Raw genomic sequence first — 13,415 nt, 5'->3', positions numbered from 1 at the left:
AAAAAACCCCAGACAAACAGACAATCAGCATAAAAACCAAATTGACCAGGTGAAAACCGGATGGGTGGCAACCCTGTTTCAGATGCTTGTTTAGCCAGTGTGGATGTGGAGGATTCCTTCTCACAGTCCCAAACTTGAGCAGCAATGACAAGGACCTGCCATTCTGTGTGTGTGTGTGTGTGTGTGTGTGTGTGTGTGTGTGTGCGTGTGCGTGTGCGTGCGTGCGCGCGTGCGTGTGTTTGAACCTCTGCTAAAGAAGAGTGTTTTTTGCATTCGATTAAGTGCCTCCATCCATGTTCAGCCTGGGCCTCTCTGTTTTGTCTCTGTGATTGCTGAAGAATAAATCCTGTAAATATGCTCCAATTATGCTTGCAAATATAGTAATTTGCATTCAGGCGGCCTTCTATCTAGCAGCGAGGGAGGGTAGTTACTTGTATTCATTTAACCTAACCTACAAAAAAAAAAAAAAAACACTCTCTCAATTACAGCCTTGATAAAGACAGATTTTCTGATGGAAGGCGGCACTACACTAATTTTCCGAACACTGTTAGCATGATTGAATGTTTTTAACCTGGTCGTTTTTAGTCAATGACTATATAATAGTGCCCAGCCACGAGCAGGCCCGCTGTCATGCGCCCGTGCTGATTAGCCTTCCATCTGATTGGTGTAACCTTTAGCTCGAGTCGGAGCTGAAGTACACTGTGCATCTGATAATGGCTGGATGGGATTTACAAAACGGAGTAACATTTTGCTTTGTTCTGCTGCAAGCGTTCGTGCTGCCCCGCTACTCTGACCCGAACGACGTTGAGCTGACATTTCGACGACTACGAGCGTTATCGGTGTTTTATTTGACTCATTTAGCAAACACAATGCACAATTTATTCTTCTTATTTGTTTTGGTCAATTTCTCCGAGGTGCCTTACGCTGGTGCTGTCTGCTTCTCCCTGTCAACCCCTTCAGCTTCTGACCATTTCTATGTGAAAGCTCTCTCTCTCTCTCTCTCTCTCTCTCTCTCTCTCTCTCTCTCTCTCTCTCTCTCTCTCTCTCTCTCTCTCTCTCTCTCTCTCTCTCTCTCTCTCTCTCTCTCTCTCTCTCTCTGTGTGTCTCTGTCTCACTAACAAAGCCGCTAAGTCCTGGATTTGTCATTGTTTATCTTCTGCTAATCTCCCCAAAATACTAACATTAACCCCTTCATGGAATGTGAATCATCTGTTTGCCGTTAACATTGTCCACTTCAAAAACGTATAGCGCATTAATAAAATTTGTATTAAAATTTGAACATGGTCTACTTTGTTGGAGGGCAGAGAAATGATTCCTCCGTGAAATTACATGTCATTACAACGTATTGTAACGTATTTATTCATTAAAAGTTCAGATAAATAGATCAGAATAGTTTTTGAATTTTTGTCTTTTTAGTGAAGTTTATGGTGTCACTTTGCTCTCCTCCCTTGTTTTTTGTTTGTTGTTTTTCTTTTTTGAAGCACGCAGGGGTTGGACTCCCTACGGTAAACAAACTGCATTATATGGTAGATATCACATTCTAATTGTCTAGTTTGGTTTGGCCCTTTCCGTTTGAGCTCTTTTGCTTTTACTGTGCAGAAACCACAAAAAGACAACAAAACTGGCATTAGTTTGAAGGTGCCACGCCAAATGTTCATTGTCCGGCATTAACGAATGTCACTCTTTAAACATATCATTCATTACTCCCATCATCCTCTGTTCATTTTCCAATAATTTTTTTTTTTTTTTTTTTTACATTTTGTTCTCGATCACAAATCATTTTGGTTGAAATGTGAGAGCATGATGCTTAGAAAACATCCGTAGACATCATCTCGGGCTTATACTTCATGAAACAAGAAATCTACCTTGAATTATTAGAGAGATTTCTCTTGCACAAGCTTTCCACTCTAGAATAAACCAAAGTGATTTGTGGGCGATTTTTACCTTGAAAAAACAAACTTATTTTGTTATTTCCCAGTTCATCTCTACACAATTTCAGTTGGTGTGCACCAACCCATTATCTTTCAGAATACAAAGCGCAGAATTCTCCACCCTCAATTTCCCGCCATTCCTAAATAACGACGCTGACTTCAGTGTGTGACACACACTCTCGCATGCAGCCTGTGCTTTTACCGTCACTCCTCATTAACTGCTGCAACATTTCATACAGTTTCTCGACGCAAAAATCATTAATAAACTGTATGATGTAGCATTTAAGAATTCTCTCTTTTTTTGGTAAGAAACACCCCCCCCCCCCCGCAATATCGCTTTTCTCATGCATTTGGCTCATATCTGTTAAGTTAATCAAGGAAAAGAGAAGAGACAAAAGTCCGGGGGAGGTTTTCATCTTCACGGATAACAGGAGCTCAGGAGCAAGTCCCCCTCCGCAGTCCTCCGAAGAGTTCATGTGAACGCCAGTGCGTTTGGCTCGAGCTCATCGCTTACACGCGCCACGAGTGTCGGACTGGCTATGGCCAAAACTAAGCCGGCTCCAGTTCACATTCAAAGGTTTAAGATTGGGTTTTCCATCCCGAGCGTTGCGTGTTAATGTTACATACTAATACCGCATGGTTTGATTAATCTAATTGAGATCATATCTTAGATTATCGTCCTCTACCAAGTAGCGGGAGGCAAATTACAAGAGATGGTAATAGTTGGTGATGATTCACGTGCAGAGGATGGTCAAATGAATGTTGACCGGAAATCATAACGTGTCCATCTGAGCTGCTTTTGTAATAGCTGCGAATGTGAGCTAGAAAATGATAGCAAGAATGTGAACGTATGTGTTTTACTTACCAAATCGTAGAATTACTCCCCAGTCACCCCCCACCCCCATCCCCGGGGTGAAAAGCTCCCCCTCTCAGTTGCACTCTTTCTGTAGCATGTCACACAACGTACCTTGTTGGCTTAACGTGCTGCTTTGCTTTGTCTGGTTTATTCATTTGGCGTGTTTATCAGTGGTACGTGAGACGACGTCCACCTGTGAGCCTAGTTATATTAGCTAATCTTTTACCATATGAAATCGGTATTCAACGTATATTGTTATTTCCCTTGTTTTAAAGCAGGTGGGGTTGGTCGTGGCGCTTTAGAGCCACGGGTGGATGCAAGATCACAGAAGTTGTATCACTGCCATTTAGTTCTTTGAATCTTGTTTCGACCTCCACCTTGTAACTCTGGACTCTTTGCTTCATACTTGTGTTAGACCTGTTGTTGTTGTTGTTGTTATTATTATCATATTATTATTTCTTTTTACTCCTCCACCACCTTCATAACCTGCTGTCACTGCACGAACGGACTTGTTCTGCATGGCCAGTGTTGCTTGCTTTGTTTGTGTTGCTGTTTGTTTTTTTATCCTTTTCTTCGCCTTCACCCCCCCCCCTCGCCCTCCTCCCAGCTGCCTGCTGTCTCTGGACATTTGGGGACACATTATGAGTTTCACTTTCAGGCCCAAACTAGACAAAGATCAATTCTGGCATTTGTGTCGTGTCAGATGGACCAGTATTGTGCCTTTTGTGTCACTGACATGTCCTAAGTAACTAATGGCATCTGGACATTCATATCTTTTGGATATGCCAACATCCAAGACATTGGGGTAATTAGTGAAATGATTTGGCTCGGCAGGAGAGAAACGGCGTTCTTGTAGATTTTGGATGCCTGTCCGTCTTTAAAATGTTACATTTATGGCTCCATTCAGTAAATGAGAGTCGTATTTAGGAAAAGAAGGGGAACAGATGTGGTTATACTCTCCTGCTGGCTGGGCTACCTGCTGGCTGCGCTACAGACACATCTTGGCCCATGTGTATTTGGAAAAGGAAAGTTGTTTCTCCTGCTCATTTAGTAAACCCCTCTCGGTCCTGCCAAATGTTTTAGTCACCGCCAGAAGAGCTTTGTCCTGAAACTGCTGTTCATGATGTCTTACCCATCATACATGACTTGTGTATTAACCTCCCCAAAGCCTATCATGACCAAAACATCACCAAAAGTATTTATTCCAAGACATTTCTGCCAGTATTTCTGCAACAAAAATGTAATTTGTCTAAACAGAGCAGCACTAATGGAACCTCTGTTGTACTAACAACCATTTTTGTGTCTGGTTCTCCCCTTTAATACTAATATAGTGGCTTTTACCTCACCTGCTAACTCACGTAACATGTAGCACGCTAATCTGTGCACGCTTCCTCACTTATCTGTACTCCTGCATACTAACTACTAGACACCAGCTAGCATACACGTAAGAGCCTACCCTCACACAAAACAACAGCGGCAGCGGACATAAAAATGGGTTGACCTTTACCAGAGAATACACGCGAAACAAAACAGGAGGGTTGCAGGAAATGACAGTTACGAGTCATAGAGTTCAGTGTGTTCTGAAGTGATTCCTTTTTACTGAGGCAATAAAAGAAACTGGATTTGTTTGTTGCTTAATCGAAAGACCTCTGTCTCTTTCACTCTTTTACTCTATCTTGCTTCATCCTTTCTATCTCTCTCTCTCTCTCTCTCTCTTTCTTTTTCCTTCTCTCCATCTCTCTGCTTTCTCTTTGTGACCTTAATGCACGCTCAGGTCACCATATCTGTGGATGGTCTGCTGACCACCACGGGATACACACAAGAGGACTACACCATGCTGGGCTCCGATGATTTCTTCTACGTGGGAGGCAGTCCGAACACGGCTGACCTGCCCGGCTCCCCGGTCAGCAATAACTTCATGGGATGCCTGAAAAATGTGAGTTCTGGGTCAAAACAATTTGGCAAAAGATATCCCCTAATAATCAGTACTGCAGTCGCATGCGCAGACTGCTTTCACACGGCTTAAGTGCTTGAGTAAATCTGGCCTCATGTCTGAAACCACGCTGGTCAAGTTTGATATCCTTTCATCTTCAGACCTGGATACTGGGCAGCTGGCCGGTCCAGCTCTCTTCTGTCCTCACCCTCCCTTCATCTGTCCTTTTCCCCTGTCCCTTGTGCCGAGCGTCACTCACCCGTGCCCCAGCGTGGCTGTTATTTATGTTATGTCTATACTGCTGGAGTTTTTTTGGCCATACTTTCCTGACGGGCAAATTAAAAATTGATTTCCTCTGCAGATCCCCGTTCTCCTGGCGCTCGCGCTCCGTCTCTGTCTCGTTGACCCTCAGCCTTATTAATCATTCCTTGGTCTTAACCACTCGGCCGCGTCGCCCGGCGTTAGAGCACGGCTCTCTCCAGCCCCGCGGGCGACGCCGGGGAAGCCGGAGGAGACCCTCGTACGTCTATATCATGCCGGAAGGCAACTCTGCCTCGCATTCATCCGTATAGAAGGAGGCGCCGCGGGCGGCCCGCGCTTGCCAGTGCGAGAGGAGCCTCGGCGAGTCGAGCTCGCGTCGGCTGTGCTTTTTGGCCTGAGATGCTCCCAGACGGGAGGCCTTTGTTTTGGCTACACGTTCGCATCTCGGTTTGGGTGATTGGTTTAGCCCGCGCCGGCCGGGGATTGGCAGCTCTAACATGCCTTTTAGGACACCTCCACGCTCTCTGAAGCCCCCGCTCGTAATTGCATTTCCTGGCGTTCCCTCTCCCTGAGCTGGCACCTCGTATTCGACTCCTGCGCCTGCTCTTCTTCCTTCTGTCATGAGCGCTGACAGGTAATGTGGCTGGGCTAGTGTTATTTTCAGAGACACTCAAGTTCACACCCTGCAGCAAAGCGTCAGTCTTCATCTTAGGACGGAGAGAGCGTGTCTGGCGCAAAAAAAAAAAAAAAAACCAGGAAAAGTGTGTTACTCTGCCCAGCTCGTCCTCCCACATGGCCCTGGAACGCCGCTCCACGGACGCCGTTGCTCTCTGCTGTCCCCGGCCGGAAAAATCACTCTAGACTAAGCAGCAAGAAGACCTCGATTATTAGTGCTAGTAATAGTGCAGGGTGTGTTTTGGATAAAAGCCTAGCGTCGGGGAGCACAGCTGGCTTCTTCATATCCATTGCCGGCGTTCCTTTACTGAAGAAACTGTAAGGCCATCCGGGATAATAAAACAGTATTGATTGGCTGTGAGAAGAAATCTGCTCCCCGTTTGCGGGAGAATGCGGCAGCCGTGTTTATGTAATTTACTCTTTTGTGTGGCTGTTTAAAGCGGAACTGGGCATTTATGGAGTAGAGAAGCACGGCCCCGGGCACTTATCAGCGGCACTGTGCCTCCACCACTGGGCAGCATGCTACTCCATTTCTGCACCCTGTCACGGAGGATATCCAGAGACTGAAAATAGGGCGCTCTCTCTCTCTCTCTCTCTCTCTATCTGTCTTACTCCCTCACTCCCACAGGTGGTCTACACCAACAACGAATTCAGGCTGGAGCTCTCCCGATTGGCTGAGTCACGCAACCCCAAAGTCGACCTGCACGGCGACCTGTCCTTCGGCTGTGAGGACGTGGCCGCCCTCGACCCGGTCAGCTTCGATGCGCCGGGTGCCTACGTCACCCTGTCCCGTTGGAGCTCCAAGAAGACGGGCTCCGTCTCCTTTGACTTCCGCACCACGGAGCCCAGCGGCCTGCTGCTCTATGGCCACGGGCGCCTGCAGGGCCCGCCGGAGCGCCGGCCGCGCGTTGACTTCTTCGCCATGGAGCTGCTGGACGGCTTCCTCTTCCTGCTCGTGGACATGGGCTCGGGCAGCATCAAGATGAAGGCCAGCAGCAAGAGGGTGAACGACGGCGAATGGTGTCACGTAGACTTCCAGAGGGAGGGACGCAAAGGTAGGAGTCCCACGCCAGCCCCAGCCTCCGGCCACAGTCGCGAGCTTCTGGATCTCTTCGCCTTATGAGTCCCCGGCCACGAGAATACGTGTCTCCGGGCAGCTACCGCACCAGCGGGGCTCCACCATCTGGAGCTCGGAGACTCTTATTCCCTGTTAATCCATCCACCGCTAAAACCTGGTCTCGTCCTGCTGCCTCAGATGTTACAGCGCAGGGGATTACAGAGCCACTAAAGAGCCAGCAATCAGGGTCACTCGCTTTACTTTTCTCTTTATCTGCGCCGTACAGATCATTAGGCTGGGAATGTGAATTGATACAGTGGACAGCAGAGGCGCAGGGATAAGGGCCCTGCTCCAGATAGTGCAGGGATGCTGGGAGCGAACCTCTGCTGCACGAGCAAACCGCTCGCTTGGCTGTGTCTCTTTCGGGGCTAAATTCCAACAATGCTAAGAAGCTAAGAATTAGCCATATCATCATGTTTCATAATTATTGTACAGTAGAATCAGGAGTAACTGTTATTATTATTATTATTATTATTATTATTATTAATTTGTTAATTTACTTATTTCTCTATTTATGTAATTCTTATTGCAATAATTAAATAGGTTCATAGCAATTTGACTTTACTCACTGGGTATGTGAGCGAGAGAGGACCTTTTGTTTACAGCTCTCTGATTTTGCAGGGCAGCCACTAAAGTAACCGCGTTGTATTTTTAAGCTGCGCTCTACAGCAGCCATATTGCAGCCACGTCCAAGTGCATAGCAGACAAATCGACTTAACATTAGCATGTTCTGGTGGGGCGCGACCAAAATTGCTCAGTCCCTTCACAAGGGACGTGAGCGCGCCTTTTTAGTTCTGGCCATGGCTTTCAAGCGAGCCGGGCCTGAGTTCGGTCTGCTGTTTTTTCGGCAGTCTGGATGCCACGGTCAGTTAGCGGCGGGCCGCCTCTGGCACTCTGCTCGCGTGTAGGCGCTCGGCCGTGGGCCAGGCTTCCGCTCGCGTGTCCTGGACGCCTGCCGGGGAGCCCTGACCTCGGGGGGGGGGGGGGGGGGGGGGGGGGGGGGGGGGTCGTCACTCAGGGACACCAGTGAAATGCTGGAGATGCGCCCGCTTGTTTCTGAACGCAACCTTAGTGCCCTTCAACAGAGGTTTTTAAATCCCTGTGGTTCCGGGTTATTATTGTTGTATTACTTACCACACCTCATTATTATTTAAAGCCAGTTTTAGCTCAGTGTAGGTTGAGCTCTCTCTCTCTCTCTCTCTCTCTCTCTCTCTCTCTCTCTCTCTCTCTCTCTCTCTCTCCCCGTTCCCTCTAGGCTCCGTCTCGGTGAACGGCCGAAGCACGCCGTTCTACACCAATGAGGGCAGCGAGATCCTGGACCTGGACGGAGACATGTACCTGGGTGGCCTGCCCGACGACAACCGGGACCTGCCGCTGCCCCCCGAGGTGTGGACGGCACCCCTACACCTGGGCTTCGTGGGCTGCGTGCGGGACCTGTTCGTGGACGGCCGCAGCCGGGACCTGCGGCGCCTGGCTGAGCTGCAGGGCGCCGCCGGAGTCAGCGGCTTCTGTACGCGCGAGACGCACCGGCGCTGCACCACCGAGCCTTGCGCCCACGGCGGCCTGTGCCAGGAGGGCTGGAACAGGCACGTGTGCGACTGCACCGGCACCGGCTACCACGGCCCCGGCTGCGAGACCGGTGAGAGGCTGGAGGGAGGAGGGATTTGGGTGGGGGGTTTGCGGGAGGACGTGCAGCTCTGCTGTCTCTGATCCGGCCCGCAATGAAGAGCGTTTCATTGGTCCATTGCTGTGGCATGTTTATGAATAACACTGGCTCGGGGTAATGAAATTCTGAGCACAGTGACACAAATTCACTGAGCCCTTTGTATGGTTTTTTGTTTATTTTTTGTTTTGTTTTGTTGTTTTGTTTTTTTTTTTTCCTGAGGGATTTTTAACTCACTTCTGCCCTCTAGTGCCTGTTGTTGAAATATAAGCGTGACCACAAAGTCCACCAATAATTCCTGAGAAAAATCTAATGCTGTTTAGCACAGCTAGATGACAGGTTGTTTACGCCATCATTTCTTTAAACAAGAGACTAGTTAGAATTACAGTGTACTGGTTTTGAGTAGTTTTGGATATCTCTTGTGTTATGTGGGATTATGTGCTCTAAATGAAGATCGCAGTAACCAGTAACTGTTCAAATGAAAATAGCAAAACAATTGATGAGTATTCTCTTCTCATAACTTCTCATAAACTCAGAAATAGCTCAGAAATAGCTCACAAATGGCAGGTGTTGAAATGTCAGTAGTTTATTGTCTTCAGATTACAGCCAGTTGCTACAGATTACTCAGATTATTTGTTATTCACACCCGTAGCCGAATGGTCGTGGGGATGAATGTGATGAATGTGAAATAAGTGTGTGTGTTCTGGCTTCTGTCCCGCCGGGCCTCAGAGTCGACGGTGCTGAGCTATGACGGCAGCATGTTTCTGAAGGTGCTCATGCCCCGGGTCGTGCACACAGAGGCCGAGGACGTGTCCCTGCGCTTCATGTCCCAGCGAGCCTACGGGCTGCTCGTGGCCACCACCTCCTCAGAGTCTGCCGACACCCTGCGCCTGGAGCTGGACGGAGGAAGAGTCAGACTCACCGTCAACCTAGGTAACCTTTGGCCTCCGACCCGGCCGGCGCCGCCTGCCCTTTGGACGATGTTCGCGGGCATTAGCGGTACTGGGTGTGGAGTCAGCAGGCATCTTTGTCTGCTGCCGACCACTGATGGTCAGTCTGTCACCACGTGGGGACCTATGGTGCACAGACCACTTTTCATCTTCTCTTCCCTTCTCTTCTCTCCTCTCTTCCTCTCCTTCCTCTCAGTACCACCCAGTTCATCTTTCACTTTTCACTCCTATTCCACCTTCATTGGTGACTATGTCTGCAGCCCTGGAGCAGACAGCCAGAGAGACCAGCTCACTCACTTGGGATTTAGAGCACTGGATGATACTGTGAACTGTGAAATCCAGTGGTGTTATTATTAGCCCCACATTCCCTGTCTAGAGCCCTTCCTTCTGTCTGTGGCCGGACACGCGATCCGGTGGAGCCGCAGTCCGGCAGAGCTGAGAGCGTGGCCCTCGTTTCTACTCTGCTGCAAGAACAGCAGCAGCAAGCACGTTTTCAGACACACTCCACTCTTATGTAAATACTATTCTGGTCTGAAACGATGTATAAACATCTCATCCTCAGCAGCCTTTGCTAGTTAAGATCATTCCCATTGACCAAAACTGGAAGAAAAAAAACAGATCGCATATTCCAATAACAGCCCAAAGGCGGGTGGCATGAAAACATTTGATACGGTTGGAGGATGAGCAGTGGCATGCGTTTCTGAAAATGAGGCTACGAACGGAAACGCCCCAATTAGTGGGTTTATGCTGTTTCTTACGCTTACCAGACTTGTCTAGCCGCCAACGTGGTGATTAGGACGATTGTTTCGGAAAGGAAAATTGCATTAGTGCAGAAGAAACATGAATCAAGGCCAAGTGCCTTCCTTCGGTTTCACTGCGGTCCAAATTCCAGGTGAAGCGCCCATGTCCTGTTCACTCTGTTTAGGGGCCTTAAATTGAGTATTCAGTGAACCTTTTAGAAAAGAAGAATAACAAATTTTGATACATGGAGCATATAAATGCTATATTCATCAAAGGACTTTACCCAGAAGGAGAGTGTTCATTTAGGAAGCGACATCTGTGAGTTTGTGTGTGTGTGTGTGTGTGTGTGTGTGTGTGTGTGTGTGTGTGTGTGTGTGAGTTTGTGTGTGTGAGTTTGTGTGTGTGTGTGTGTGTGTGTGTGTGTGTGTGTGTGTGTGTGTGTGTGTGTGTGTAGCTGGTCAGTGCTGCTGGTCCCTGGCTGTCTGTGCTCCCTCTTCTCTAGTGGTTGACAGCTGGAGAGCTCACCACAGCCAAAAGTGCTTTACTGTTTGTCATTCTGCTTATTACTGCTTTCAGAAAAGACCAAAACAAAACACAACGCGTCATACATTATTATCTCCAATGTGCCTTAAGTCCCGGGTTTGTGTCCTGACTAAAATGTCTCTCTTGATTTGCTTACTGAAATTCTCAATTAATGAAATTCCGTTTTTATATTCGCTGATCTCAGCTCAGTTTATGGGCTTAAGTGATTTCAGCAGTGCGTTTATGCTAGAACGCACAGACCTCTGTTTTTGCTTTTCTTCGGGCTTCGAAACAGAGCGGGTCCACTGTATGGAGTGACCTTTTCCTCTGGCACATTCCGGTGTAGTTCTACCTATGTGCTGCTGGACCCGTGAACCGCTGCCGTGCCGGTTCTCCGATCCAGCAGCGTGGCACTTGGCTGTGAGTGCAAGCTGCTCTTTTCCTTCCCTTCGTTGGCTCCGCCCACTCCAGGAGGCTCCGGGCAGGCGGGCCAGCCTCCTCTCCGAGCCGCGCTCCTGCAGCTGGTCTGGGCCCGCATGTATCGGGCCTTGCGGGCCAAGTGCGCCGTCGCGCTCGCGCGAGCATGTTAATTAGCAGATGGGCTCGGAATATTGATCCCAGATCAGCGTCGCGCGCGCTGCCGGCAGCTTGATACGTGGGGGTCCTGGGTTCACTGGCAGGCAGCCACTCGGGGAGGAAGCAGGGGCCTACTCTGTGCGTCCTGTGCCCGTGGCCGGGGTGAGAAAGGGGCAGGTTTGACTCCCGGCTTGTCCCCGGATGGTGGTGCTTTGTGCAGTGCTGTTTGGTTGTCTGCAGATTCTACCTTGAAGGATGTTTTTGTTTTGCTTTGTTTTTTTTTTTTGTGTTTGTTTGTTTTTTTAAATTATGCTTTCTTTACCTTTTCTTTTTTTATCTCACCATCTCACTCTCTCTCTCCACCAGATTGTATCGGGATAGACTGTCACCTTAGTAAGTGATTCCTTTATTCATACAAACAGTGTTTCTTCTGAAAGACTATCTCTGTGCCATTGAGTCCAAAGCCATTCTGTTTCTGCCATTCACTTCTTTCTTCTTAATCCTGTCTCTTGCTTTCCCTGCTGTTAAACCTGATTCTGCTTCGACTGTCACTGCTCTGCATCTGTCTCCTCCCCTCGCTCCCTCCTGCCCTCTCTCTCTCTCTCTCTCTCTCCCTCTCTCCCTCTCTCTCCATCTCCCTCTCTTCCTCTTTCCCTCTCCCTCTCTCCCTCTCTCTCTCCCTCTCTCTCTCTCCCTCTTTCCTTATCTCTCTCTCTCTCTCTCCCCCTGTCTCTCTCTCCCTTCCCCTCTCTCTCTCTCTCTCTCTCTCTCTCTCTCTCCCTCTCTCCCTCTCTCCCTCCTCCCTGACTCTCACAGTCCTGCTATCTCTTTTGTTCCACAAAACACACCAAATTGCTGCAGTGTTTCAAATTAGGCATAACCGCCCATTTAATGCTCCCTTTTATAGCCGCCCGGGTCCCTCACATTTTTTCGAGCACTAAGAGGGTTTATGGTCCCCCGAGCTTCGGCGCAGTAAGCTAAAGAGCACTCTGCTACGGAAACAGAAATCTCAGGGGCTCCTGCGTCACACAGCTGCGTAAGGTGTGGCGCTATCGCTGGGAGATCAGGAGTTTAATATCAACTCTCCACAATCCAACAGCCGACCGTGGCCAAGGGTCCAAGAGAGCGTCATTTGTCCTGCTCTTTGGGCATGTAGAATAGCCTAGCTCCTGTTTCTCTGTTAATTAGTGCAAGGCCAGCCAATCGTGGGTGTCCTTTAAGCCACGTACACAGAACTGGGCAATTAGCACTCTCCTTCAAGCTTCTTCTCCTGTGACACTGCATAAGTGGCTGCTCAGAATGATGCGAGGTCCATTAGGGCCGCACGTTGTTTGTTTATCATTATTGAACCATTAGCAGAACTGATTTCACAGAAGGCTTCAAAGTGCAAAGCATCACTCTGACAAACCACGTTTTTATTGTATGCAGTGAGTATCCAGACCAGTGTGCTATGCACACGAGCAGTGTTCTGTGTTCTGTGGGCATTTGTAATGAATCACCAGCAAAATTAGCTTTTTTCAGAAACCACGTCTCATCCAGGGTCCCATCCATCCACAGTTTAAATCGCAATACGTATCAATTAAACTGCAATCAAGTATTGTGATGATATCTTGGGGCCTACTTCTTTTGCCTTAGAGGAAGCACGTGTATGCCCTCATCTCATAGCCTCACATCACATAATCCATAAGTAACTGGCCAGTGACCCAATTTTTGTTTTGGCATGTTGCATTTAAAAAAGGCGCAACAGTGGTGTGATGGCGCAGATGCTTTTAATTCACTTGGCACCAAGCTTAAATTTACAGCCTGGTGTCATTAAGTGTTTAGAAGTGGAGTAAGACCTAACACAGCTGACTAATACCATTGCTTTTGTAGGGGCTTATGAATAACTCGGAAATTATACAATGCAACCCTAATATGTTGGAAGGAAGCTTAAAACTCCCTCACTGAGAACTGATTTCGCTGCACCGTTCACGCAAGGCGACACTTCATGTACAAAGATCTTAACGTTTGCTGGTTAAGTGAATTGGATTAGTAACAAGCTGGCAACGGTGTTAAAGCAGTCGGTTTCTACAGCTTCCTCTCTGTCTATCTTCTACGGGTTGTTCAGCGTTACTGGTATAACTGTGCGAATAGATGGGCTGGGGCTATAATCCATCAGCTCTCTGACAGGGTCAAGGAGCCAACAGGAAA

General features: G+C 48.3%; 1 protein-coding gene across 1 annotated transcript in view; it reads left to right on the top strand.

Moving 5' to 3' along the window:
* nrxn2a (neurexin 2a) overlaps positions 1–13,415 on the top strand; it is a 212,124-nt gene that overhangs the window by 71,860 nt on the left and 126,849 nt on the right. Inside the window, exons 8-13 of the mRNA XM_035527281.1 lie at positions 1,482–1,505; positions 4,562–4,723; positions 6,285–6,711; positions 8,029–8,412; positions 9,166–9,369; positions 11,592–11,618. Coding sequence (XP_035383174.1) covers positions 1,482–1,505; positions 4,562–4,723; positions 6,285–6,711; positions 8,029–8,412; positions 9,166–9,369; positions 11,592–11,618 — 1,228 coding nt within the window. The remainder of the gene's footprint in view (positions 1–1,481; positions 1,506–4,561; positions 4,724–6,284; positions 6,712–8,028; positions 8,413–9,165; positions 9,370–11,591; positions 11,619–13,415) is intronic.

Source organism: Electrophorus electricus, chromosome 6, assembly GCF_013358815.1.
Source record: "Electrophorus electricus isolate fEleEle1 chromosome 6, fEleEle1.pri, whole genome shotgun sequence".
Taxonomy (NCBI): domain Eukaryota; kingdom Metazoa; phylum Chordata; class Actinopteri; order Gymnotiformes; family Gymnotidae; genus Electrophorus; species Electrophorus electricus.
The sequence above is the reverse complement of the archived record's forward strand: the minus strand, read 5'-3'. Positions and strand labels throughout refer to the sequence as shown.